Source organism: Polypterus senegalus, chromosome 12, assembly GCF_016835505.1.
Source record: "Polypterus senegalus isolate Bchr_013 chromosome 12, ASM1683550v1, whole genome shotgun sequence".
NCBI lineage: Eukaryota > Metazoa > Chordata > Cladistia > Polypteriformes > Polypteridae > Polypterus > Polypterus senegalus.
In genome coordinates this window covers 79317646-79344144 of record NC_053165.1, presented here as the reverse complement: position 1 = coordinate 79344144, position 26499 = coordinate 79317646, and the positions used below count along the sequence as shown (strand labels likewise).

The 26499-nt window shown below is 47.9% G+C and overlaps 1 protein-coding gene across 1 annotated transcript in view; it reads right to left on the bottom strand.

Annotated features, from left to right (window-relative positions):
* Positions 1-6643: 6643 nt before the first annotated feature.
* Positions 6644-26499, bottom strand: part of farsa (phenylalanyl-tRNA synthetase subunit alpha) — a 35843-nt gene continuing 15987 nt past the window's right edge. Inside the window, exons 5-13 of the mRNA XM_039772508.1 lie at positions 26369-26461; positions 22972-23100; positions 21723-21838; positions 18258-18342; positions 14601-14700; positions 14356-14524; positions 12528-12605; positions 9164-9278; positions 6644-6977 (exon numbers count right to left, since the gene is read on the bottom strand). Of these exons, the coding sequence (XP_039628442.1) occupies positions 6872-6977; positions 9164-9278; positions 12528-12605; positions 14356-14524; positions 14601-14700; positions 18258-18342; positions 21723-21838; positions 22972-23100; positions 26369-26461 (991 nt within the window). The 3' untranslated portion in view covers positions 6644-6871. The remainder of the gene's footprint in view (positions 6978-9163; positions 9279-12527; positions 12606-14355; positions 14525-14600; positions 14701-18257; positions 18343-21722; positions 21839-22971; positions 23101-26368; positions 26462-26499) is intronic.

The window sequence follows — 26499 nt, the reverse complement described above, 5'->3', positions numbered from 1 at the left end:
TGCTTGTCTTAGCAAAATTCCATCAATCAATCTTAATTTTACATCTCACTGTGAGCGGCGTGTGCCTCTAAGGGTCACGGAGCAGCTGGAGCGTAAGCACTGGGCACAAGGCAGGAACGATCTCAGGATGGAGTGCCAGCTTATTGTAGGGCAAACAGACACTCATCGTGCCAATTTAACAAAGTCAATCCACCTAGTCCAGTGACTACGATATGACTTTTCTCCATCCTCCTGAAAAATTCCAGAACAATGTGAAACAAAACAAAACCTGCTCCTTAAAACCAGTGCCCCCCTGACAGACTCCAGTCTAGTTTAATATGTGAAAAGTGCAAAGTGCTACAGGAAGCCAAAAGAAAAGTGAATTATAAATTAAATATGTCTTTTCGAGCAGACCTCTGTAGCTGAAAGGGAACTGTAATGAAAAGGAAAGTGCGAGACCCCCAGATGACTCGCACGGTGAATCAAAAGGTTGGAACAATGCGGGTTCAGCGGGGCCGTTGGCATTTGCAAGCAGATAGCTTTTTACGGCAGTGCCCACATCTCCGGTCAGGGCCTACGTGTCATCATCAGCCTGCTCCTTACCAGATTTCCTTTAGCATGATGAACGTTGTTGAGGTCGGCCTGAGCTGTGCACCTTATGGGGAGTCCTTTTTAAGAAAGGGTCTTTTTTATGTCATTTTATTTCTTTCTATAGTTAGGGAATGGTAAATTTCAAAACTTTTCTTTTTTTGCTGTGCAAAATACCAAATATTAAATTTATGTCAAATGCCCAGTACATGTCAAGTGAAAAGTGGACACAACCAACGTCCAGCCTGTAAGGGAAACACTCCACATATATCGTCCATCCGTTATCCAACCCGCTATGTCCTAACTACAGGGTCACAGGGGTCTGCTGGAACCAATCCCAGCCAACACAGGGCGCAAGGCAGGAAACAAACCCCAGGCAGGGCACACACACCCACTAGGGACAATTTAGGATTGCCAATGCACCTAACCTGCATGTGTCTTTGGACTGTGGGAGGAAACCCACACGAGGAGGAAATGCAAACTCCACGCAGGGAGGACCCAAGAAGCGAACACTTAAGGGTCTCCTTACTGCGAGGCAGCATCACTACCACTGCGCCGCCCTCCATGTATATCACAAGTGTCTCAACTACCTGGCCGACATCCAGCTCAAATGTTAAATGTCCCACTTCGATGGAAAACATTTAATCCAAATGGCAAATGATCATTTAAATAGCAGATGTTCAGCTTATGGGGCAAACGTCAGACAGACATATAGCAAATATCCAAATTAAATGGCAAACATCTGGCTTTGTCAACTAATTAAGGTCAATGTGCAGCATGTATGGCCAATATCAATCTCCGATAACCAATGTGATTCATATCCAGCTTAAATGGGAAATTCCCAGTGTAACACAGATGTCCATCTTAAGTGGTAAATGTCCTTCTTCCTGAAATGTACACAGTAGGTCTACAGCTTAAATGGGAAATGCCCATCATAACTGAAACGTGAATATGTCAGAGATCCAGATTATAGGGGAGTGTTCACCTTATTAGCCATGGAGGTGAAACACTTTGCCACATATGAGCTTACTGAAGTGGTCTAATTATATGGCCGATGCCCAGCGTACGCGACGCCTGTCCAGTGCATATAGGAAATGCTCAGCTTACATGGCAAACATCAAGTGAATAAAGCAAAATGCCCAGCATATGCCAGATGTCCATCTTATGTTGCAAATTCCCAGGGAACACACAAAGTGCCCAATGTTGAGAATAAATCACAGGCGTCAAACCTGAATATCAGTCTACTGGAAGTGGCAGGCGATTATGGGAAATGGCCAGCACTTTCTGACGATTTGCCATTTCTACCGAGCATTTGCCATTTTGATATTTGGTTTGGCTTTTGCTACCTTGCACAGCAAACGGCACCAACCACGCCATCTTCTTACCTTTTTCCTCATCTTTTTTTTTTCTTTTCCGCTAGACTGCATCCTCGGGCCCAACCAGGATGAGATGGAGAAGGAGAACAGCCTGAGCTGCATCACCCCAACCAAGACGTTCACCCTGTCCTCCTCCACGCACTCCAATGCCTTCTACGTATGGGACCAGGATGAGGTGCACATCTTCCTGCCTTCCGAGGAGAGCTCACTCCACACCAGTGACCACGAGCACAGCCATTCCCTCCCAAGGGAGACCTAAATTGCCAGCCTAAGCCCCCCTTTCTGCTGGATTGAAGACAGTCGGGTTCAGGGAAGTGCGTCCGTTTGCCCAGATGTGAAGGCTCCTGATCATCTGGCTGCTCGCCTCCGAGACTGGAAGTCCTGTCATTGGATTAAGACTCCCAAAACCTCCGCCTGAGCACAAAAACTCTCATAAACGGAGTGGGAGGGACAGCGGGGGGGTGACAGACAGATGGATGGAGGACCCCCATTGGGTTTTAGGACTTTAGAATGACTGCATAGGAACTGGCAGGGCCACACAGTTTGCCATTGGGGTCAAGACGGTCAATAGCTCAGACCCCGAACGACTGGAGAGGGACAGGTCTGCACCCCCCCAAAGACTGATACTATAGTGGGGATCAGATTCCCAAAGGGAATACCATTTGGAAACAAGCCAAAAAATAAAACCTCACTCAATCCCACAAATCCTTGCTGCACCATCTGTTCCCTTAACCTCGGACCCTCGGTCCAGTGCTTTTATTTACAGCCAGTCTTTAGGTTGATGCGCCATAAGGGGCGCCGGGTGGAAACAATGCAGTCAAGACTAGAAAAAGCTGAAGAGGACACCACGGGCTTCACAGCTGGGTGCAGGGAATGGGAGAAGCTGGGCACCAGAAGGGTGCCACGTCCAGGGCGGCTTTGATTTGTGTCAGGAGTGGTGGCGCCACGGTTTTAATGATAAACAAGTCGCATCACGAGGGACGCGGTGGGCCGTAAGCTTCTTACTGCTACTAATACCCCCTTCTCCCTAATTCAGAGCAGAATGCTCTCCAAATCGGATCAACACACAAGCCTCGCCATGCTGCCCACCTGCCTGCAGGGCCTTCTTGTAAACTGCAGAACGCAGAATAAAGAAAGGCATGATGGGAAGTGCAGGTCTTATATAGCGCCTTACTCAGAGCAGAGACCATCATGGAGGGTGGCAGACCTGGTGCAGTGCCATCACATAGTCGGCCCCACTACAGGTCGATCTACAGGTATGCCCATATATAGCGCCTTTATCACATAACGGTACCCTGTATACAGCTAGCTCTGTTTGACAGAACTAATGAATTACGTTTATATAGCGCATTACACAGACAATGGCGAACCCCTCATGTGCAGCATCCACCGGGATGAGGGGATATAGCGTCTTTCACATGAAGACAGCAGGAACACTAGTAAAATATACATACGGTACATACCAAGCACCATGCCAGGGCTCTCTGAGTGTAAACTGTGTGCATAACCTTTCCTCAAGGGTACAGAGAGTTTAGCACTGGGCAGAAGACAGGGAATGGTATTGAAAGTCATGCCAGTCCATCATGGGTAACCCATCCGGGTAGCACTGGGCACAACCAGTCCTGGATAGGGTGCCAGTCCTCCACAGCGGTGAGCAAAATCAGGCCCAAACACACACCCAGTCTGGAACCAAACCCAGCAGCACTGGGCAGAACACAAGAACCAACCCTGAATGGGATGCCACTCCATCACACCCACATCAGTGCCAACCCTAGAAGCAACAGTAACACAGCAGGAGCCAACCCTGGGCAGAATGCCAGTTCACCGTTAGACCCAACTAGAGCCACATCATATTCTTTTCTAACAGCATCAGGAAAAAAATCAGGAGCCAACCATGGGCATGATGCCAGTCTGGGTTTATACCCAGTCACACCCACACCCACATCATCATAAACCAACCCTGTAAAGAATACCAGTCCATCACAGGACCATCTCATGCTCATATTCTGGCAGCACCACATCAACAGACACAGGGGGCCAGCCCACCTTAAGGCCCACCCGCATACATCCGGCATAGCCAATCTGGAATTGCCAGCCACCCCAGCGTGCCAGTGTGTTTGAATGAGGGAGTGAAAGCCCACCGAGAGGACAACTTTAAGGCCTTCTGTAAAGTGCACACTGCCAGTTTTATTTTATAAGTTGTCTTTGTGGCACGTGCCACATCAGTGGGCTTCACCGAGTTAATGGCCCACCTGGCATTTTACTGCCCACTCCACTAGGGGGCCTCATTGTCTGCCATAAACTGGTGTGACAACGTTGAAAAGGAGTAAAATTAAATGAAATGAAATCCACCAAGGGAAGGCACCCTGCATTGGTACCTTCAACCTGGGGTCAGGAAGTCTGGGCGAGGCATGAAAACCCAAAGCAGACCAAATGGGGGTCTGGCACAGGGCCACTGCTCAGAGTGAGGCCCACCGCTGTTCCTCCATATCAGGGAGGCAGTTTGGTTAGGGTGACCTTCAACACGTCTTAGAGTCGGGTGACCAGGCAGAAACACTTACCAGGGTCCTGGTGGGGTGGCCTGACCTGCCCAGCTCTGCACATTGCCACCGTGGCCTTCACCAGAAAACAGACTGAAAATGAGGAAGACAATGAGGAGATTCCTAATTTAAATCAAATCAAATGTGGGCTTCTTCTCACCGCTGCGGTGACCAAACTTAACGATGGCCATTAAAAGCACAAGGACAACCTGGTGAGGCGCTGAGCTTACAGTCAACTGAAGGCCATCGATCTCCACTTCCGAGGCACTGCATCTCCAGCAGGGCAGATCAAATTCCCCCCTTTACTGAACAGGTGACATTGATGGAGTCCCGACAGGCAGGCGCAGATGACCTCTGCTCAGCCGCTCGGCTTTATATAGCACAGGGTAACAGAGGTGTTAAAGAAAGCCCCCATATGTAGAGCAGGGCACACAAGGCCAATATGGTGGCAGAAAGAATCCAAGTACACAGCCTTGGGGGGGCATCAGACTCACCTCAAGAGACAGGGGTGACACAGAGTTGAATGTGAGAGGCTTTACCTCCAAATATGGACCAGCACAGCTCAAGCCAAGGCAGTTACAGACAGATGGCGCTAGAGAGTTAAAAGTGCATTTAACAAGCTTGAGGGGGGGCAGCAGAAGGATCAGCACAGCAAAGAGTGAGCAGTCATTAAAGCACACGCTAGAGGGCGCCAGAGAGTTAATGTACACATGGAGAAAAGATTAAAGGCCAACATAAAGAGAGGTGAACTGCAGGTAAGGGGGCGCTACAGAGGTGAACGTCCATTTGGTAACGGGTAGGATATGCAGCCAGAGACCAGCAAACAAACGCACTCACATTCAGGAATGTGGAGGTGCCACCGTCAAGCTGAATTAGCAAGTCCAGGATAAGGAAGAATCACACAAATGAAGAAGGAGTGCTCATCAACTTTTACATTACCACTAGGGGGCAACACAGAGTTCAATGTGCAGTCCAACATAAGGAACATCAGAGCAATAAATGAGCATTCGGGAAGGTTCAAGTTTTGGTCACGGAGGCCCAGCATGAGCTTCAGAGTTGATAGGGAGCACCAAAGAACTGAGTCCAATTTTATAAATGCAGCTAGGGGGCACCACAGGGCTATGTTAGCATATGAGGCCCCAGACAGGGCACATCACAGAACTGGGTGAACTCATTTTATGGATGGGCGCCTAAGCGATAAGAGTAGTGAACTGCAGACAGAGGGGGCGCTAAAGAGCTGAATGTCCATTTGAAAATATAGAGGATGATCATCAGAACACTACTTTGCTGGCCATGAAAGCTCAGCTTGGACTTGAAGACGCCGTGGAGCTCAAATAGTAACCGGCGACTCCTAAACGAAAGTGTTAAGCCGTGACCATCACGTGCCCACCTTGGTGCCAGGGAGACAGACAGGTGCAGGGCACAAAGTGTTATTGAACATGCGTGGTGGCCACCACCATGAGGCGCTCACAACAGGCTTCTAATGGCCAGGGTGGCTCTCGAGTGCCTGGGTCAGCCAATGATGCCCCCCGTGCCCAGATGCTGGTCACTGACTTAACTCAAGCCCTCCATCTAAACTGCTCCAGAATTTCAGAGGGTCCTGTGGATGAGCCAACGGACCACCGCCTCACACTGGCTGAGCAGCGCCACTGACAGTCAAAGTGCGAGGAAAGAGGCCTGCAAGTCCTTCAGATGTCCACCCCTGTGGCGAGGGGGCTGCACACTCGATGAGGTGGTCTTGGTAAGGGCTTCCCTACAACGGGGGGCACAAATCAGGCCCATTCACCGACACCCAATGAACCCAACCAGACAGAATGAGAGGAACGACCAGAGGGGAGGAGACCAGGCCAGCACTTAACCCCGGGCACAGAAACACTAACCTCTGTGCCAACCTGCAGCACTATTTAAAAAAAACATATCTGAGCGCTTCGGGGGGTCAGCAACGTTTATCTGACTTCTTGTTATTTTAGTTTACATTTTCAGTGGAGTTTCTGAGGCCACGCGGCCCCTCGACTCCCAGGGACCACTGCTTCGCTTTAGCTTTTCCAACAGGTGGCGCAGGAATGGAGGGACGTCCGGGTGAACAGACAGCAAGGAGCACACAAGGTGAGCGTGTGGCGCGCGGATGGACGCCCATTTATTTGGTGTTATTGAAACTGGGGTGGGGCGAGCGCAGTGACACCCAACTTGGGGGGTCCCAGAGTCTCTCCGCTGAGAACGTCAACATGAAGTGTTCTTGGCCTGGACGGGCCGACGCCACACAGACGGATGTCCCCTTCCCTCTCACGTTGACCCCCGACAGCAGCACAGGAGAGCAGAGACGAGGTGGTGGTCCGGGATGGGGGGTGGGCAGTCAATAAATAGAGCAGCCTGGGGGGCCGCTGAGGACTAGCAGTCGAGTCGGCACACCGGGCTGTCGTAGACCATCTGCAGGTGGACCTTGTGACCCACCAGCTCCCTGATGTTGTTGATGCCATACTTGATCATTGTTGGCCTGCGGGGGGGAAATAAAAGAAAACAAAATGACGATTCCAGTTTCATCCAAAGCGACTTACAAAGTCTGGGAACAAGTGTGACAGGACAAGGTGACCAAAGTGATCCCCCCAAGTGAGGAACTCAAAACAAAAACACACACAAATGACACTTCCATAGTTAGGCAAAATCCCCCACACAAGGGGGTCTTCAAACGTAGAGGTGGTCCGCTCGTTCTACCAGCCGGGAGCTACACGTGAGAAGAGTCTGGACTGAGATTTGATACCCCATACTGGTGGCAGCTCCTCGGCAGACCCTCATGGCACGGGCGCCCTCATATCCAGGGGTCCTGACCAGCCAACTACTCTGCCAGTGAGCCCCAAGGATCTAACTGGTGTGCTGCTACATGGAGTTGATGTGGTGGTCTGCATAGAGGAGTGACGAGTGCCCACCTCGGCTGGTTGACGTTCTGCTGTGTCGGTTTGTGGCACACGCCGGTGACTCCTGCCAGCCGAGAACTGCAGGGGTGCAGACGTGACGGGACCAGGAGTTGTGCTGGTGGTCTGGTGTGGAGCCACACAAACCGAAACTCGGGTCTGCGTGAGGTGGTGGGCCGCACTCCAGGTGGGGCACGGGTGGGTCGCCTCTCAACACGGACTACTGTTGCTGGGTCACCTAAGTGGTCGGCTGTGCCACGTATTACGGTTCCTCATTTCACCCCCCAACTGTGCTCGATTCACTAAGGGGGCCGGTTTGCCACACTGGTGTATGTAAGGAAGGTGGCGAGGGCCGAACACGAAGGAATTGGCCACGTGGAGCTGCGCCCACCAAATCAAACCTTAAAGGGCCCCCAAAACCACACGAGACCCCCTGTGAAAGAATAAAAACGATGGAGTTGTGAATGCGGTGGGCTCTGGCAGTTCCTCAACTCGCCCCACGGCTGTAATCCGATTTGGGTAACGTGACCCCCCCCTAAAATGGGCTCACGCTGCGACTCGCCAACACTTTTCAAACATGGCTGCTCTTTGTCAAAGCCACTCTGTCACTATGGGCCCGCCGAGGACCTCCAAGCCAGCTGTCACCAGCGGAAGACGGCTTGGCACCTCGATGTGGAAAGCCAACACCGGCCTGCACCCCCCTTGGAGAGTCAAAAATCAATTGGCGTAAGGAGTTGGCGCGCTCCGCTCTCAAGGCCGCGATCGATATGGCAGCAGGGAGAGCACAGCACAGCACAGCCTGGCACGGCATGGCGCTCTGGAATCCCCTCAACCTCCTGGTGCACCCAGAGACCCCCAGAGAAGGATGGCACCCTTTGAAATAATCTTCTGGCCTCTAAGGCTGAATAATAATCCACAATTTATCAATTTAGCGAACTTCACGCACGATTAATAAACTCGCGTATCACGCAGACGCCTTTATTACCGTATTCGTAGCGACTCTAAGCTTCAATAAGCCCCGAGACCCCCGACTAACACTACGAGGAAGGCTATTCCAACATCTCGGAGCCTTCACGGCGAGATCCCCATCCCTGCCTAGATTTGAACTTTGACCTCAGAACAAACGGCAAGGCCTGGACTGATGATCTGTGCCATCTCAAGGCGGCTCAACATCCTGGTGACCAGGCTGGCAAAGCGAACAGAAACTCAAAACCAGCCCCAAAACGCACTGGCGACCAAAGTGGTAACACGAGCTGAAGACGTCACTCTAATGGGCGAGCTTCGATACCCGCCCAGCGAAGCAGATTTACGACGACGCCAAAGGCCTCATCGAGACCAAATAAACGAACAGGTCAACAGCGAAATGCCGACCATCGCAGCGCCGGACACCGTCAAGTCCCATTTTACTTGACGGTGGGTGTCCGCCGCTGCGATGGTCGGCACGTGAAGACCCTTTGGGGTTTGGTTGGTAGAAAAAGTGGGTGACGAACCCTTGGAGTTTTAACTTAGTCGTGTAATGATGACAGATTGTTCCTCCAGGCTAGTAAATCATCATCATCATCTGCTTCGGGTTCGACACTGCAGGAGCTCCGCCCACCGGCGGGCCAGTGACGCATATTTCTGGCATTCATATGATGGCCCAGCCTGCCGTTTCGGTAACCATTTCCTGTGGACCGGTGGTGGTGGTCCAGGGGCTGGTGGCTTCTGAATGACCCGAGTCAGGTGTACCGCGGGACGCCACCTCTTCAAATGACAGGGCAGCACAGCTTACCGCTCGAGCGACAGTCCCCAGGCGATCACCGAGACCCCTTCTGGAAGGCCCATTGGCAGAAGCATCTCTGGACGGAAGACTCCGGAATTTCCCACTTCGACCCACTTTTGGAGGCCTGGAGAAAAAAAAGAAAAAAAAAAAAAAGACAACAACAACTTGAGAGAGGCAGCGGCATCCTGGGTAATGAGTAGCCAAGGACCACCAACAATGGCCTAAAACGGGTTTGGGGTTTAACTGTGAACAAGCTGAACAAACTGGGGGTGCGCGACTGTTGAGCTTCAGCAGAAGAGACGAAGCCCCCCACTCACTGCAGCCCTGGCCTGGCTTTAGAGCTCCTTTACTGAAGACCACCTCAGTACGCTCCGATGGGAAGCACACAGCAAACACCGCGTGGGTTGAAGTTCTGGGCACGCTGGCTCTACGGGTGGCACAGCTCAATGTGAATGGTGCCCCCCGGCCCACGGTGCACAGGCCACTCATGTGAACAGAGCGAGTTGAGGGGCTGAACTGGAAAAGCACCAGCGGCCAGTCCACCAACCCCGAGTTCCTTATGGCCAGTACCATACCTGGTGATTTGTAAGGTGCTTTGGATTTTAAAATGACAATCCTGCTGTAATGGATGTGGTGACCGGCCGGGTCTTTAGAATGTCAAATAAAACAAAAATCAAATCAACCGCAAATACAAACAAACAAACAGTGGAAGGGGCTCGGATAAAAACCACCGCTGACCTTTGAACTCAAGGTCATGACCCTGGAGAAACACAGGTCGGGGCCCCAACAACGGGACACAAAATGGCTTCCCCCCCCCATAAGAAAAGGCTACAAGACCCCAAAACTCAGCCCTGGTCCGGACCCTCTGACTGAGAGATGGCGACTTTCACTGCTTGATGATTCGGTTTGTTAGAAAAATGCCGACGAGACGTGAATTGGGGGGCCGCGCCTGAGCCACTCCATCAGTCACTGGCCCAGGAAGGGGTCGCATTTATTTGGTGCTGTGGCACGCGGTGGTCTCCGTCTCTCTGCCATGAAGACGGCACCGACCAGGAAGAACCGAGTGCAGCTCTCCTAGTTCTCACATGGCATCACCAGTTTTGCTCGATCAGCTGCTGGTTTGCCGCGTGATCTTCATCTCGTGCGGCGCTCAGAACGTTTAAAAGCCTGTACAGCAGCTTCTGTCTCCCTGCCTCGTCTCCCTTCTCCCCCCGACATCCTCAAACGCTAGTCCATCTCTTTTTGCTGACCCGTTATTTCAGCGAGTAATATTTTCGGTTTGTTTGCCATCTTCACTATCAGTTTTTGGAGACTTTCGAATTTCCCTACTTCCATTATCTCTGCGTGCGTATCGCCAACGTTTCTGAATTCTTTACGATGTTCTACTTTGTCTTTTTCCGGCCCCCGGCGTGAGCCGAGAGCACAGGACGCGTGTCTGCCAAAAGGATTCCAACAACTGAGAGGTCGGATGACTGGGGGTCTTGTTTGAAGACAGCTGTAAAGGGGGCGGGACTTCATACCGCGCCAACGTTTTTGGAAATCTAAAATTTTCGCTGGCGACACAAATTAGACGATCTACAAGTCTCCGACTTAAACTTTAAATCCGAACAATACACTTACTTATTTTACACCTTGAGATACGAGTTTAATTCGCTCCGTGACCGAGCTCGTAAGTCAAAATGCTCGTATCTCAAATCAGTTCTCACCTTTGAAATGAACTGAAATGAGATGAATTCGTGCCAGCCCCCCAAAAACCCTCCCCAATTTTTTGTTAAATGTTTTCAACGTAAGAAAAATGTACTAATAATGAACAAATATTGTATACAAACAAAATAAAACCCAATACATGAAAGAGAATCTCAAGAAATAAACGGATGTTGGCGAAGCCGAGTAGTGTATTGTGATGTCTTTTCTTTCGCGTCTCTTTTGCTGAACTTAATTTTCTTCTTCACTCGTCGTTTAGTCCTCCCCTTTAGAACGTTTCTGAACCGAGTTCGGCGAGTGTCACTAAATTGCGCCGCTGCACCATCAGTCGTAACTTTTTCAGGGAGTTTCTTCTTTTCTTTAGAGTTCCAAACTTTTTCTCACATTCCAATAACTTCCTTGATCTCACTTGAAGAGATGACCTCCTCCGCCGTGCCGATCTCCTGCAGGGCCTCCGTGTGTTGCCGCGTCTGTAGTTCCGTCAACTCCCCTGTCGTCAGTTCCTCAGAATGTGCGGCGACAAGCTCTCTGATGGCTCGTAGCTCAAAAATCTCGTACGTTGAGGCCCTCATATCTCAAGGTGCCACCGTATACTCTTCCGTTATTATTTTCCGTTTGTTTGCGCTAATGCCATCTTTCCGATCAGTTCGTACTTCCATTACCCCCAACCCGCTCTGCACGTGCATCACAGGACTTGCTTCCAAAGGTCATAAGTATGACGTGACTTGACCGCCTCGCGGGCCGTGAACGTGTCTCTCTTTAAAAGTCTCGTCTCAAGATTTTCTTGTTATGTTAGAGGGATTTAGATTTTGTGTTGGGACTTTGCCGACAACTCCTGTGTGCCTTTTGTGTTCCTCGGAGCGTCAAGGTGTGACGGAGCACTTTGTTGTCAAAATAAACTTTTCCCTTTACTCAGATCCTGGGTTTGCCCTCATTGCTCTCAAAGTCAAAGTGAACTTTATTGTCATCTCAGCCAAATACAAGTATGGAGACGACCGCCGAAATGGCGAAGCTCAGGGTCCACAGTGTAACAACATGACGAGCCCCTCATAACTGTGATGAGGTGACAGTATTACAACAAGCAGGTGAGTGCCAACGCCCCATGGACTCTACCTCATTACCTTAAAGCTCGGTGTATTTGTACTTTTTACTTTCGTTGAGCTCAATAACTTTGAGCAGAGAGAAGTTGTGGACTCCCAATGCTGTACTGGAAGGCAGCGCCTAACACAAGGACGGCCAGTCCTCCTGGTGAAGTGCGGTGGTCCGCGTTTTGATAGGAAGGCGGCGACGTCCCCTAGTGACGCTCTCGTCATTTTAAAGCATTTCCCATCGTTCTCCCTGAACAGGTGGTCCCATAGGCTACTGTACACTGAATGCACTGCGCACCCACCGGTGGGCTTTGGTTACAAAAAGACAACAAGAACCCCTTAAGGGTCCAGCATAAGAATTATTCATAAGACTGACTCCATTTGGAATTCTACATTTGAAAAAAACGGCCACACGTGTCACTTTTCAAATACGCCGATTTGGTGCTCCTCGCCAAGCAGCTTGTAACGTTAACGGCTACCTGCGCCATCACTCCACGTTCTCGGTGAAGTCTCGCCGATTGTGCTTTGAAAGGCGCGTCCTTTGACGCTTACTGCGGCCCCCTCTGTGCACTGCCACTTACCTTCATGGTAGCTGAACACCTCCATGCTGGGCTCGGTGTACGGGTTATAAGCTGGCTTGAAGCGTAGTTTTGTGATTCCTATGGGAAAAAAATGAAAAATGAAGAAAGGTCACGTTGAGAGCACGGCCAAGGACTGGACAGCCATCAAAAAGGGGCTTCTCATCTGTGAAAACGGGGCCCACGCCTGTCCTCGGGTTCAAACTCACTTACACAGTTTTAGATTTAGTGTCGTCATTCATTCAAACGCAGGCAGTCACCTTTACGAGTGCCCACCACTGACCACCATCCAGGTGGACTGTTTGGTGCAGTAAGAACCATCTTACTGTGTGTGTCCTAAAAATGACATTCCGTGTGATCGCCCCTCATTGTTCTGTCGACATCGTGACCAAACCGAAGAAGGTGGGGACCAAACTGTAGTAGTTGGAATACGTGCATTCAGGGCCTTGTCCTCCTTGGTAAACTCGGACCGTTCAAAGCAGACAAGGAGCTCACATTGTCCTTTTATCACCATGTGATCCAGTCGGTCATCACTCTCAACGTCACCGTCTGCTTTAGTGGTCAAGCAACCCAAAATTCTAAACAAATAAAAAGCCCCAGCGGATGACCAAACACACAGCTCAAGTGTCAGGGGCAGACGTGGAGGATTTGTTAAGTGTGCGAGTCAGAGGGCGATGGAGAAGACGGTGGAGATCATCTCAGCTGACGACAGACCCCCCGGCTACACCAGTCGGTAAACCAGGGAGGCGAGTCGCTTTGAAAAGCCACTCAAGCTGTGCCAGGACTGCCACCTACCTAACAGGACGTTTAAAAACTATTCTGGATTTAGATCATCAGGCCATTCAGCCCAACAAAGCTCGCCTGTCCCATCAAGTCGAGTCTTGAAAGTCCCTAAAGTCCTCCTGTCCACCACACTATTTGGCCGCTTATTCCAAGTGTTTATCGTTCTTTGTGTGAAGAAAAACGTCCTCATGTTTGTGGATTGATGGATGGATTAAAGGCCAGAAGTCCACGTGACCGTCATGAGAACTCTGAATACCAGGAGGACTGATTGAGGTCATTTATGTCAGGTAGAATGCCTAGAGGGTGGTCTCGTGGTCTTGGACCCCCTGCAGATTTAACATTTTTTTTCTGTCCTCCCTGGCCATCGGACCACCTTACTTTTATTCGATGTTAATTAGTGTTCTCTGATTTTTTTTCTTTCTTCATCATGTAACGCACTTGGAGCTCATTATTTGTATGAAGTGGCTCGGGCATCTGATCAGGGTGCGCCTCCCTGGCACGTCTAACCGGGAGGAGGCCACGGGGAAGACCTAAGACACGCTGAAGGGACTACGGCTCCCGGCTGGCCTGGGAACGCCTCGGGATACCCCCGGAAGCGCTAGAAGTGGTGGCCGAGGAGAGGGCATCTCTGCTCAAGCTGCTGCCCCCGCGACCCGATCTCGGATAAGCGGAAGAGGATGGATGGATATTTGTATGAAAATGTGCTATATAAATAAATGTCGCTGTTGCTGTTGTTGAAATTCCCCCTTAACAAGTTTCCAGCTGAGTCCCGTGTTCTTGATGAACTCACCGTCTCGATCTACTGGACTCATTTTCTCTTCGCACTTTCTTAAACACTTCAGTCGAGTTCCTCTCAAGTTTTCCTGCTTTCACGTGTTGCATGGATTTTCCACCCATCCATGACACGACATTCAGGGTCTCACCAAAGGCCGGTGGACTCCGAATTTCAATGAGTTACTCGAGTGCGTCAACTCTTCTGTTCTGCTAGCCTGTCTCACTCCACCACGATCGGGTTGGACTAACAAGGCAGAATTCAGATCCCACTTACCAAGCTTGGTGAAGAACTGGTGTAAGATGCCCATCAGATCACCTAAAGTCAGTCCGTAGTCGGCCACCACTCCCTCGATCTGATGGAACTCTGCTAGGTGAGTGGCATCCAGGGTCTCATTGCGGAACACTCGGTCTATCGAGAAGTACTTAACTGGGGTGAACTCCTCCTGAAGGAAGAAAGGACGGACAAAGGTGTCATCGACGTCCCCTGAATGAGCTATAAACGCTGTGAGCCCCCCGTACCTGCTGAGCGAGGCGGTACAACATCCTTGCGCTCACAGCGGTGGTGTGAGTCCTCAGGATATTCTTCGCTGCCTCCTCAATCTTCCAGTCATACTTGTACCTTAAAAAAGAGAAAACAAGACAATGATATGGACTGGGCAGAGTGCCAGTGCCCGTGAAATCGCTCCGGGCTGCCACCTCCGTTTAATCATCTGTGCGAACGACGGCCGCGTCCCGAGTGGACAGGCTTTACTACTCTCCTTGTTAGCATCTGGCAAACCTCCTGACCACCATCACCAACTGGGCAGCAGCAAACTAGAAACCCTTCTAGTGCACCCTGGGTATCACGCCAAGTACTCGCCAGGTTATACAAAATGGAACTTTGAGCATTTTTACTATTAGCTTCCCAAATTGTGATATTTAAAACAATACCTAAATATTGAAGGGGAGGGCAAAAAAAAAAAAAAACAAAATTCCCTCTGCACGTTTTATTGGATGTCCGGGGAAATGAAACGACTTCAGCGGACATTCGGAGCAACAACGGACACGGCCAGGGTGTCTGCGAGCCGCCCACCTTAGGCTTCATTGGTTTGAAAAAGCAGGACTGCAGCTGGGTACCAAAGTGCTCGACACCCACCAACAGCAGCCAAACTCATGCTTGTTTGGGTGGGACTTAAGATGGTGGCAATGGCCGTTAACATTTTGACATTACTTTTGTGTCAACCTGCGCTTATCGACAATGAAGACAGCGAGTGCACCTGGGAGTTCAGGGCGTGGAGTGTAGATGGGGACAGAAACGGCTCTGACGCAGGAGCAGAGGGTGATGGTGCGGGGGACCTTATCAGACCGGGGTGACGTTAAGAGTGGTGTCCAGCAGGGGGCAGTACAGGTGTAGCTGCTACTTTTAATATTGTCCGACCCTTTTAATTTAAAGGGAGCAGCACAGTCTCACAGTCCTTAACATGCCCATGTACACAGCGTCAGTGCTACTAATGTTTTTACTAACTAAACAGAGTCTGGATGGCACAATGGTTGGCACTGCTCCCTCACAATTCTTGTACCCCATGTTTGAATCCTGTGACTGGTCACTTTATCTGTGGAGTTTGTAGGCTCTCGAGTCTGTGTGGCTTTTCCCAACATGTCCTGGAGGAAGTGTGGTTGGGTGGTATAATTGCCTGGCACTCAGTCCGGGGCTGGCTCCTGCTTTGTACCCTGTGCTCCTTGGATCAGCTCCACCTCTCCCGACATAACTGGACAGGGAATGTTGCGTCATACCTAACGGTGCTTTCCAAATATCTGAAGGTTTGCTCGCACACAGTCGTAGAAGTAAGCGACCCGCTTCACGTCAACACCCTGCTCACAGAAAGCTGCGACACGGGCCATACAAAGTCACAGAGCCTTTACTGCATAAGGCATCGGAACGAGTCAAGAACGAAGGTGGTGACGTCCGAGGAGTTACAGGAGACACAAGTGTGTGTGAGAAGGAAGAGCGAACAGACTAACGCTGCTTTGACTTTCTTCTGAGGTCTCCAGCATCATCATGGAGGCATAAAGACAGCATAAGAGGAGGAGAATAAGGTTTGATGAACCTGACTCAAGTTTCCAAGAGAAGGTTTGATGGATTCCTCTCTTCCCATATTAATGTATTGATTTACTTATCTATCTATCTATTTATTTAAAGAACTTCTACAAAATGCCAAATATCCCCCCTAGGGACAAATAAAGTTTCATCCAGCCATCTATCTAAAACAGGAATGATCTTTAAAAACAATGCCATTCCACATCAGTTGGGGCACTGCCCGCTCTCACACTCTCCGAAACACAACTTTAAACAGCCATGGACCCCCAGCTCCCTAAAACATGGGCGACCGGACCCCTCGTAAAACGCCACTCTGACCTGCCATTTCCTCACCTACTAACTCAGCCTGCAATGCTGCCTACGCCTCCTCACCTCCTGTAGAAATGGGACAGCAGGTGCACACGGATTTGGGAAGAACCTCAATCTAAATAACAGCATGTGGTGAGGGTCAACAGCTTTAAATATCATGAGGTGGGCATGACACACGTCTGTTACTTCTTTAGACACCCGAGGAGAGCCCCGATGTGCCCATCTGTCCTGACCAACAACCAACCAACCAACCAACCAACCAGTGCAGGTCCACAGTGGAGTCCACCCCTCACTGGCAGCGCAATATCCTGGTACAGCGGGTCAATAAAGTGCTGCAGATGGTAGTGAAGTCCACACAGGAGCATCACCGGCCATCGAGTGCCCTACCATTCAGGACACAGATGACACAAAGCGCCTCAGAAAGGAAAGTTCTACACCCCGGCCGCCCCGAGTGGTCCTTCTGTACTAGTAAAAGGTGCAGGACCATCAGCACTTACGCCAACAGACTTGGGGTCGGTTTTTATCCAGAGGTTACTCAAACGGACAAATCCATGCGAATACGCAGTGTGCACGTCTTCTGTATATTGATGACGATTGGCACTTCATGAACTGGGATGTGTGCCTTATGTTTATGGAGGTGCACCCGTTATCACTGGTCAGTTAGAGACGAGCAAGGACCACACTGGCCAGTTAACGCAGGACTTTACTTTTATTTTAAGGTTACATTTAAAGACGACCTTTGCTTGCAGACCTCAGAAGGGGCTTACAGGCAATCTGTAGCCAAAGGGTCGGCGACAGACGCACACAGATAACCAGAGCTTATTATCGGACACATCACAACAGCAGCCTGGATGAGCGGGCACAGGCGGGCCTGCCACCGGAGCTCAATTTAACCCACTCACGAGGACGCTGACGTCGAGTCAAGCGAGAGGCCAAATTAGCACCTCTTTCACGACAGATGGGGTGGCAGCGTTTGTGTCTGACACATTTCTGAGCCTCCTCACGTGCTTAGTGCGGATCTCATCTAAATTAAACCCGACGAAATTTGCAAATGCGGCCAATCGCTGTGCGTGTTTTAAGACTTGCTCAGAATTAAGAAAAAGAGGCAAAGAACGTAATGGTAATGGTGACCGAGTCTATTAACCTACCGGCGTGTGTGTGTGTGTGTGTGTGTGTATTACGACGACGGTATAGGGACCCAAGACATCATCATGTGTTAAAGGCACTATATTAAATAAACAACGCCCGACTGGCGCTGCGGCTGACCCACCTTGTAGTGCCTCCTTCAAACAACTCCAGGCCTGCCTTGGCAACTTGTAAAAAGTGTTCAAAATTATTATGCAAATGATATTTTCCTCTGATTTTAATAAATAGTCGATGCAAGTGGCAGTCTTCAGCCATTAGAGTATAATTCGAATGTTACTGAACAAACCTCCTAATGAGAACGGTATGCCTTTCAAAAATAAGAAGCTTCAAATGCTCTGTTCCAAATTATTACGCACATCAGAGTTTCAAAACATGTTATAGGTTGTAACGAACTGAAAATGGTCATTTGTTGAGTCGGCAGCATTAGGAGGTCATATGGACTGAAATCCAAAGCAGTTGCTGTGGTTTGTTAGAACAAGTTCCAATTTTCTTGAGCCTCAGTAAAGTCTTAATTACCCCTTGGGGGCAAAGAAAGTGCTCTGTACTGACACCACATACTTGAAAAAGGCATGCCATGTGGTCAAGTCTGGGACCTTGAGCACCATCAGCCACCCCCGAATGAGTCCCTGGGGCGTTCCTCTTACCCCTGTGAGCCGTAGCCTCCCTCCGAGTGGACCCTCTTAACTCTCTCCAGGTAGTCTTCTGGGAAGTGATTGGCACAAGCAGGGTCTAAGAGAGAAAAGGGACTCATGAAGCACAGCCATGGCAGCAAAGTCACACCAATAAGTTCTTGTCGTTACAGCAAACACCAACACTGAAGATGCGTCTTCACAACCACAAAGATTCGTGAACATTGGTTTGTTTTGGCCAGGACTGCAGAGTGAATTAAAGGCCATCTTTCGACAATTAAAAGGAGAATAAAATGTAAATGGTGTTCACCTCTTAATAAGACACCATCAGAGTGTGGTCTTACTAACAAGCAGGGCTGTGCAGAACATTTTGTATCTCACTGTAGCCACGCAGCAGGGTAGAGAAAGCAGCCCCTAAATGCTTGAAAGGGGTGTCTTATAAAGAACATTTATTTAGAGAGCAGGTTTTTAATACAAACAATGGAGCTCAAAGTGCTTTACAAAATGCAAGTTAATATAAAACCAAATAAAAAGATTAGGCAATAATATAATACAGTATGTAACAAAAGAAAAGGTGGAGGTCAAATGGCCAGGGAGACAGAAAAAACAAAAACACAAAAGCAGTTAAGGCTGCAGAAAAAACAAAATCTGCAGGGGTGCCAAGGCCAAAAGACCACCCAGCCTCCCCTCAAGAAACAGAAGACCATCTGCTTCACTAAAACATACGACGACGGCCCCGCCAAGTCTTTCAACAGCACATTTTCATGCAAGGAATGGATCTCAAAGTGCTTTACAAGACGTCAAGCAGAGAGAGTTACACAAAAAAGAACAGCAAATTAAAGTAGGCAAGAATAATAACGAATGAGCGACAAAAATGAATCCATGCAAGGTTACAGAACATATACAATTAGCAGAAAAGTAGCGTCCTTATATACAATATCACAAGTCTCTACAGAGAAGCATGATGATGATGATGAGGTCAGATGGCTGGAAGGATAGGGAAAAAAAAAAAATCTGCCAGGGGGTCCAAAAGACTGGGCAGCCCCCACCACCCCCCAAAATTGATCACTCGGCCAAACACAAACATCCATATGTCATTCCTCATTGGTTACACCAGGGGTGGGCAAAGTCGTTCCTGGAGGGCCGCTGGTTTTTGCTTCAACCCAATGGCCTAATAAGGAACACTAATTGCTCAAGTGACACTTCTGCTTCATTTCAGTGGTCTCGCTCATTAAGATTTTGAACCCTTATTGCTTATTTTAGTCTTAACACTAGAATTACCAAAGCCTATGAAAAAACTTGTAAATCCGTCCCACCTTAAATTTCTTCGCACCTCTCCATCTGCATCTAGATTGTTGTAGACACGGAACACACATGAAATGCGTGTGTTCCAAATAACGATACAGTATTTACTCAATACAACTCTACGCAACTGACACACAGGTAAACAGACTTGAGCTGAGAAAACTGTGTTGGATGCGATAGCAGGCTGCTTGCTTATCGACACATTTACAAGACAAAAGACACTGCCGGAGAGGTGCGAAGGATTTAAGGCGGGATGGAGTTGTGTGTTTTTTTGTTGGTAATTCCAGTGTTAAAACAGCCGTATTCTCAGCTTTTCATTGCTCCTTATTAACAATAAGATGCCAATGACAAAGGGAAGCAGCAGTTCTCCATTGAACTTGTTACCATTTACACCCGTGTGTATTTATCGTGCACTATTTGGTTTAATTAAATACTGGTAAGGAAAGTGAAGAGAAAAAAAGTGAAGGACTGAGAATTACTCCTCCATTTTAGACTTCAAATTAATTTTAGAATATCCTTAGAACGGAACAAAAATCAAGGATACGAGTGTGACGATGCCATTCTCTACAGACTCCCTCTTCCCACATGGCAGTCTGCTCGACCAACACCGTCGATAGTTATGACCGAGATGAGCTGACAAATGAGGACAACTCTCTGATGAAGCCAGAGGATGGTGGAAAAAGTGCTTTTATGAAAAAACAATCAAAACAAAAGTAAAACCAAAAGAGTGCCCATTGTGCAGGGTTCTAAATAAAATAGTACATATATAAATCCATAAAAATCTAGTGAGAAGTGGGGATAAAAGAAAGTAATAAATAAATCTGTTAAAAATCCGAGGTTAAAATGCCGGCTAACTCCTCCTGATCTCAGCCCACCTCCTTCTCTTTCTCCCCGGCTCACCCATTACTCGCGTAGCTGGCAGAGACTCAGCAGCAACAAGCTCCTTTTGGCCGACCCCCATCTTGGCTGGCTCCAGGCATCACGGCCAGACTGTCCGAGGTTGGCTCTCCTCCCTTCTTGCTCACGTAGTCGCACCTCAGAAGCCTAGGGAGGGCACCTGCCTTCCTCGCCACACTCCACCCGAACGTTCAGTGGGGTCAACTAGCCCCTAGAGCGCCACAGCCAACGCTCCATCACGGGGCTCCAGCTTGTGCCGTCTCCTCCTTCTAGGAGGCCAGATCATCGTTCCCAAGCCTGCCTTTCACGTCCTTTAACCTCCTTCTGTTTTGATCTTTTTTTCCTCTCGTCTTTGATTCTTCCACTTTCCTTGTGCGGACTCGTATAAATACACTCACGTCTCCGTGGGCGCAGCGCCTTAATCACACGCCGCAGGAAGTCAATGCAGCAATTGAGAACAATAGCACCCACACGTGCAGGCGCGACTCGCCCAACTACCTCATTAACTCCCTGTGGTTGTGCAATCGCGCCCACGGAGATCGACACGGCTTTATGGATTTAAAACTGGCCCCGTATACCACAATCAGAATGAGCTGACATGGCAGAGTTAAAGCATCAACAAGCCATGAAATGAAATTATTGTCAAGAATTGTTTTCTAATTAAGCAACTGGGTCGGGTGAAAAACCTGCAGCCACTGCGGCCCTCCAGGACTGAGTTTTCCAACCCCGGGTTAAACTCTCCTTTTGAAATGTCCGATTCGTAAAATGCCGTGCAAAAAGAAGATCATAAAAACACCTGACCACTGTACGGTGTGCCCTGAAATCGGTGTGAGGTAAGGCAAACCACTGCTTCTTATACACCGCATTCAAATGTCCACTTTTGTCCTCAAATGAACATTTTTAACACATTGTAATTATACTGGAATAGTGAAATTGTGTCTGATAAATCTTTACAGCCCTAAACAGACACATGTTGCTTACCATAGTCTTTTAGTGACACCCACTTACCCGCAGAGTAATAAAGGCCTGACAGACAGGTAAGGTTAGAAAGGGCAAACCCCAATAATCTGATCAAATATAGGCATTCTACGTCTTAAATTAATATCAATAGGAAGGGACAATAAAAAGCACCACGGCCTTGGCCATAGTTAACCGAGACCCTCCATTTGGTATGTTTAAAATGGGGGAGAAAAAAAAAATAATGAGAGAATAAAGAGAGAGCTGCAGACTGCACCGCAGACTCCAAGAGCGACAGCAGCCAAGAAACAAATCTCCTACCTGACAGGAAGAAGGTGTCATGCTGGTCTCTGGCTGGGTGTTGCTGTGGCTGAAAAAGGGCGTCAAAGTTCCAGAAGGAGCTTTCGATGAAGTTGTTAGTTGGCATTTCTGTGAAGCTGTGACAAAATAACGAGACCGAGGTGAGCCACTCTAAGATCTTTAAATGCCAGTCATATTGTGGAGTTCAACTCTGCTGACTATTCATATAATCTGCACTGCAGTAAAGTGCCACAGTAGCGTCACCCATAAGGTTTGACTTTGATTAGATTAGATTCACTTTATTGTCATTACACATGTATAAATACAGGGCAACGAGATTCAGTTTAGCATCTAATCAGAAGTGCAAAGAGCAGAAGTACAATAAATATAATATGTGCATATTATGTACAGTTAAATACGATATGTACAGTTAAGAGCACAGTGAAGATGGGAATAGATATATAGATATATATAAATAGATATGTTCTAAATATCTAATCCAATAGATAGATCCAATGTTCTAAATGCGGATGGCAAATATACATATTTTACAATATACATTTATGTACCTATACATGTATTTGTATGTACTATAATACTATAAGTACTATATATATACATATACATACAGATGTACAACATACAGGTGTGTTATGTATGTGCAGTAATAATATAAGTACTATTATATATATACACAGATGTACAATATACAGATGTGATATGTATGTGCTGTAATACTATGAGTATTGTAATATATACAGATGTACGATATATGATGTACAATGTACAGGTGTGCTGTGTGTGCACAGGTATGTACAGATATGTACAAGGCAGGGAGGAGGAGTAGTGTAGAGGATTAAGTGTGTGGATGTGAAGGTTCAACGGGGGACTGAGTTCAGAAGTGTGACCGCTGTGGGGAAGAAGCTGTTCCTAACCCTGCTGGTTTTAGTTGGAAGGCTCCTGTAGCGCCTTCTGGAGGGGAGGAGCTGGAAGAGTTTGTTGGCTGGATGAGAGGAGTCCTTAAGAATGCAATGAGCTCGGCGTAAACATCTCTTCTTGTGAATGTCCTTAATGACCGGAAGTGGAGTCCCTATGATGCGTTGTGCGGTTTTCACCACCCGCTGCAGTGCCTTGCGGTCAGTTGCCTTTGTATCAGTTGATGAAGTTTAATCAAAAAGAGAAGTGTGTGTGTGTGTGTGTGTGTAGCATTTAGCAACATCAACAGAACAAACACTCACTCACTCACTCACTTACTTACTTACTCACTTACCCCATCTCAAGGAAGATCTGCCTGAATTGGGTGCGCACCTTCATCAGGGGGTGCAGGTGGCCACAGTCTGGAATGATGCCAAGTGCCTCAAAGTTGTAGGGCTTGAACTTTTTGTCATGCCAGGAACCACTGAGTGGAAACATGGAAGAAAAGTGTAAAGTGCTAAAATTAAAAAGAGAAATGCAGAAAAACATCTGCTGCCAATGCAGCTTTCACTGGAAATCAGTGCGTAGTTCTTAACTCATCTTCTGCTGCCAATTCAAACAACATGCAAAGCAGACCCTCGGCCAACAAATTCTTCCTCAAACTCACTTATTGTACATGGCTACAATATCAGAAGATATTCCAGAAAGGCAAAAGAACAAGCCGAACCACTCTGTGCCACGCCGTTACCTCCATGAGCTTAAAGCTCACAGCAGCCTTCGTGTTTGCCCAAGGACTGCCAGCTCATACCACATGGCTCCCACAAACACAACGTGACAAGACTGCACCAAGTCACGCTCAGCCTGTTACTGGATCGACTAAAAGACCAGACCAGACCACTGCTCGTTTCCAGTATCTTTATATGAAGTTACGGTTACACTGCTGCCATGTCTTATTAACAAAAAAAAAAAAAAAGAAATAAAAAAAATGAAGAGACTCGCAGGGCTTCTTTCTTTATTATAAATTCTAGCTGAACCTAAACACCTTTTTAATGGTGTTCTAGGAGTTCTAAGATGAAGGAAGATTTGAATTCTACTGCATGGAGGCAGGACTGGGAGGTGTGGGACAATGTCAGCCACTTTAGCAAGTTCACTCTTTAAAAAGAAAATTCAAGATGTCCGCATATGCGTTCAACTGCGCCACACAATGATCTAATAAACACCACCTTGGAACTTTTAATACCTAAAATACACACCTACATGTCGTTTTCGCTAAGGCTGACATCCCAAATTCATTTTTTCCTTTCCTTGTTTGTCATCGGGGAAAACACAAACCCAGGGTAGCCTCACGCATTCCTAGGCACCGAGTATAGTCGGGCTGGGGTGGGTGTCACAATTGGTGACATGCCCAAGACCCCTCTATACACCCCCACAAAAGCACATCGAAAGAGTTTTCAATTCTCATTTAATATGCGCAGTGTGTATACAGGGGGAGTCAAACTTATGTTAACATTTGAATGGCGGAAACAATTTATTCACAAAACTTCTCTCTATTATTTAAAAAAAAAATCCTTCGACGTGACAAGACATTTTGGAGACGAGACTTTTTAGAAGAGAGATTGTGTTTCAAGTCCCGCGAGACGAGACTTGGAACATGAGATTTTGTCAAGTCCCGCCCTCCTCTCAGCCACGCCCACGGTCCTCTCACCTCTCATTGGTGTGAATGCTTTTGTCAGATGCAGTTCCCGCGCTCTCAGCTCTTACAAATTTTTACGTTTTCCTCATTTTAAGTACCCAATAAAAGACGACGTGTTATGTCCAAATCTTATTGAAGAATTTAATCCCGAAGTGTTATCAACAGAAAAAATGAGTACACGGGCAATCCTAGCACCGAGAAACGAGGAATTAATGCCAAAAATGTCGATTGCTTACACGGCAAATTTGTTAAATGCGTATCGATGGACTCGGCTGAAACAGTTGGTGGTGATGGTGCGGAAGAAGAAAACATCAACTTACAATATCACGAAGAATATCGACAACTGTTAACAGGCCTTCTGCTGCGCGAATTACTGTAGAAAGAAGGACGTATCCAAGAAGGGTCATGTAGTTCATCTTCAGGGGATAACATTAGACAACAAAGGAGATCTTGATATGCCATTCGTATTAAAACGTTTACAGTTTAGCTTTGGCAAAGACAATTAACAAATCAGAGCCAAACATTCGAAAAAGACGGTTTATTTAATAGAGAGAAAGAAACGAAATGCAATCACGGGCAGTTATACGTTGCGTTGATGCATATGTAACAATTCCCATGAAAATAAAAATCTGCTTAAATTGTACATCCGCATCCCCATATGTGAGCAGCAGAACCGCAAAGCGGCTAGCGTGTAGCGCAGGCCCGGGGGTTGGCGAGCGAAGCGAGGAGGGGGCAGAGCCCCCTTAGTACTTCATATGTGCAAAGTGACTTACAGGAAGGTCTCCTCCACCTGTCTGCCATCATGTTCAACACATGGACCATACGTGGCACATCAATTGTCCACCAAAATTGTCTACAAGTGTAAACATTGCAGTGCCATTAGTGTTAACATAATTGAGACTCACCCTGTATATTGTAGTTTCTGATAATCTGAGCTTCTGTAAAAAGCTAAATTTCCCTTTGGGACTAAAATTACTATCGAATCCACTTAAAGGGTTAAAGGACATTATATGAATGTATAAATTGGTCCCAGTGTGTGGTTGGGATGCATGTGTGTGCTCCCCCTGCGATGGACTGGCACCCTGTCCAGGGTTTGTTCCTGCCTTGTGCTCCAGAAGACCAATGACCCCATACAGGACTAAGCGGGTTAGAAAATGACTGGCCGACTGACTTAGAATTCCAAGTGGATGAGATTGATCTGTAATTGATAACCTAAGCCTCTCTTCTTCTTCAGACATTTATACCACGCAGAACTGATGTGATGCTGGACACGCTGCTGTTTACCTGCACCATTTGACTAATTTGCTGTGCTGAGATAGACTTGGAGGTAACAGGCCATGTTTTTCTTTTTTTCTTTTTTTTTTTTCTCCCTCCTAGAACTTGGCAGCTTAAATGTAAAAAGGAGGCACGAAACAGATGCCCGTCCAGAAAGAAATCTTGTTGTTTGCCGTGACGACATGTCTAAGATGGATGAGTGTCATGTGCTTTGCTTGCTTTGTTATAAGTCGTGTAGCTGGCGTCTGCTGGGCTGGACTGTTAGTCAGCTTTTCCCTTATCATCAAAGACACAAAAAGCGCAGCTGGTCGGTTCAGAGTAGTCCGCAGACACCCACTCACTCCTTTAATGGCACTGCTAAAGCCTGCTTTTAGTGCTTAATCTGTACAAGGCTTTTCCCTGCAGAGTGGCTGCAACCTAACAGTAATTTTCCACAGATAATCCGCCGGACCCATCTGTGTGGGCAAATGGGACTTGTTTTTGCAGTGCTCTGTGTCTCTGCAAATCTGGGCAATCAGGCTAAAAAGGTAGCAATCAGAATTAATCCCCAAAAAAAAAATCCACTGCTGAAACACTTGCCATTGACTCGGGGAGCTCGGTTCAGCAGTAACAGGTCACTACAGCTTAGCAGTCTTATAAAATCATCCTGCCATTATCAAAGCTGCTTTATCCAGTTCACAGTAACGGGAATGGGCCCGAGGTCTAACCTGTCTGAATTCAGTAAAAATGAGGCCTCGGCCCTGAATGGAGCACCAAAAAGCGCCTGCGTGTTGTCATGACCTACCTGCTGATCATTTCGGGAGTCAGGTCCGTCTCCTGCTTGGTGACCGAAGTGCTAAAGGCGCTGCCCTTGGTGATCCAGTAAGACTTGACGTTCCTAGAAAAAAAAGGGGTAAGAAGCACCCAGTGAAACCA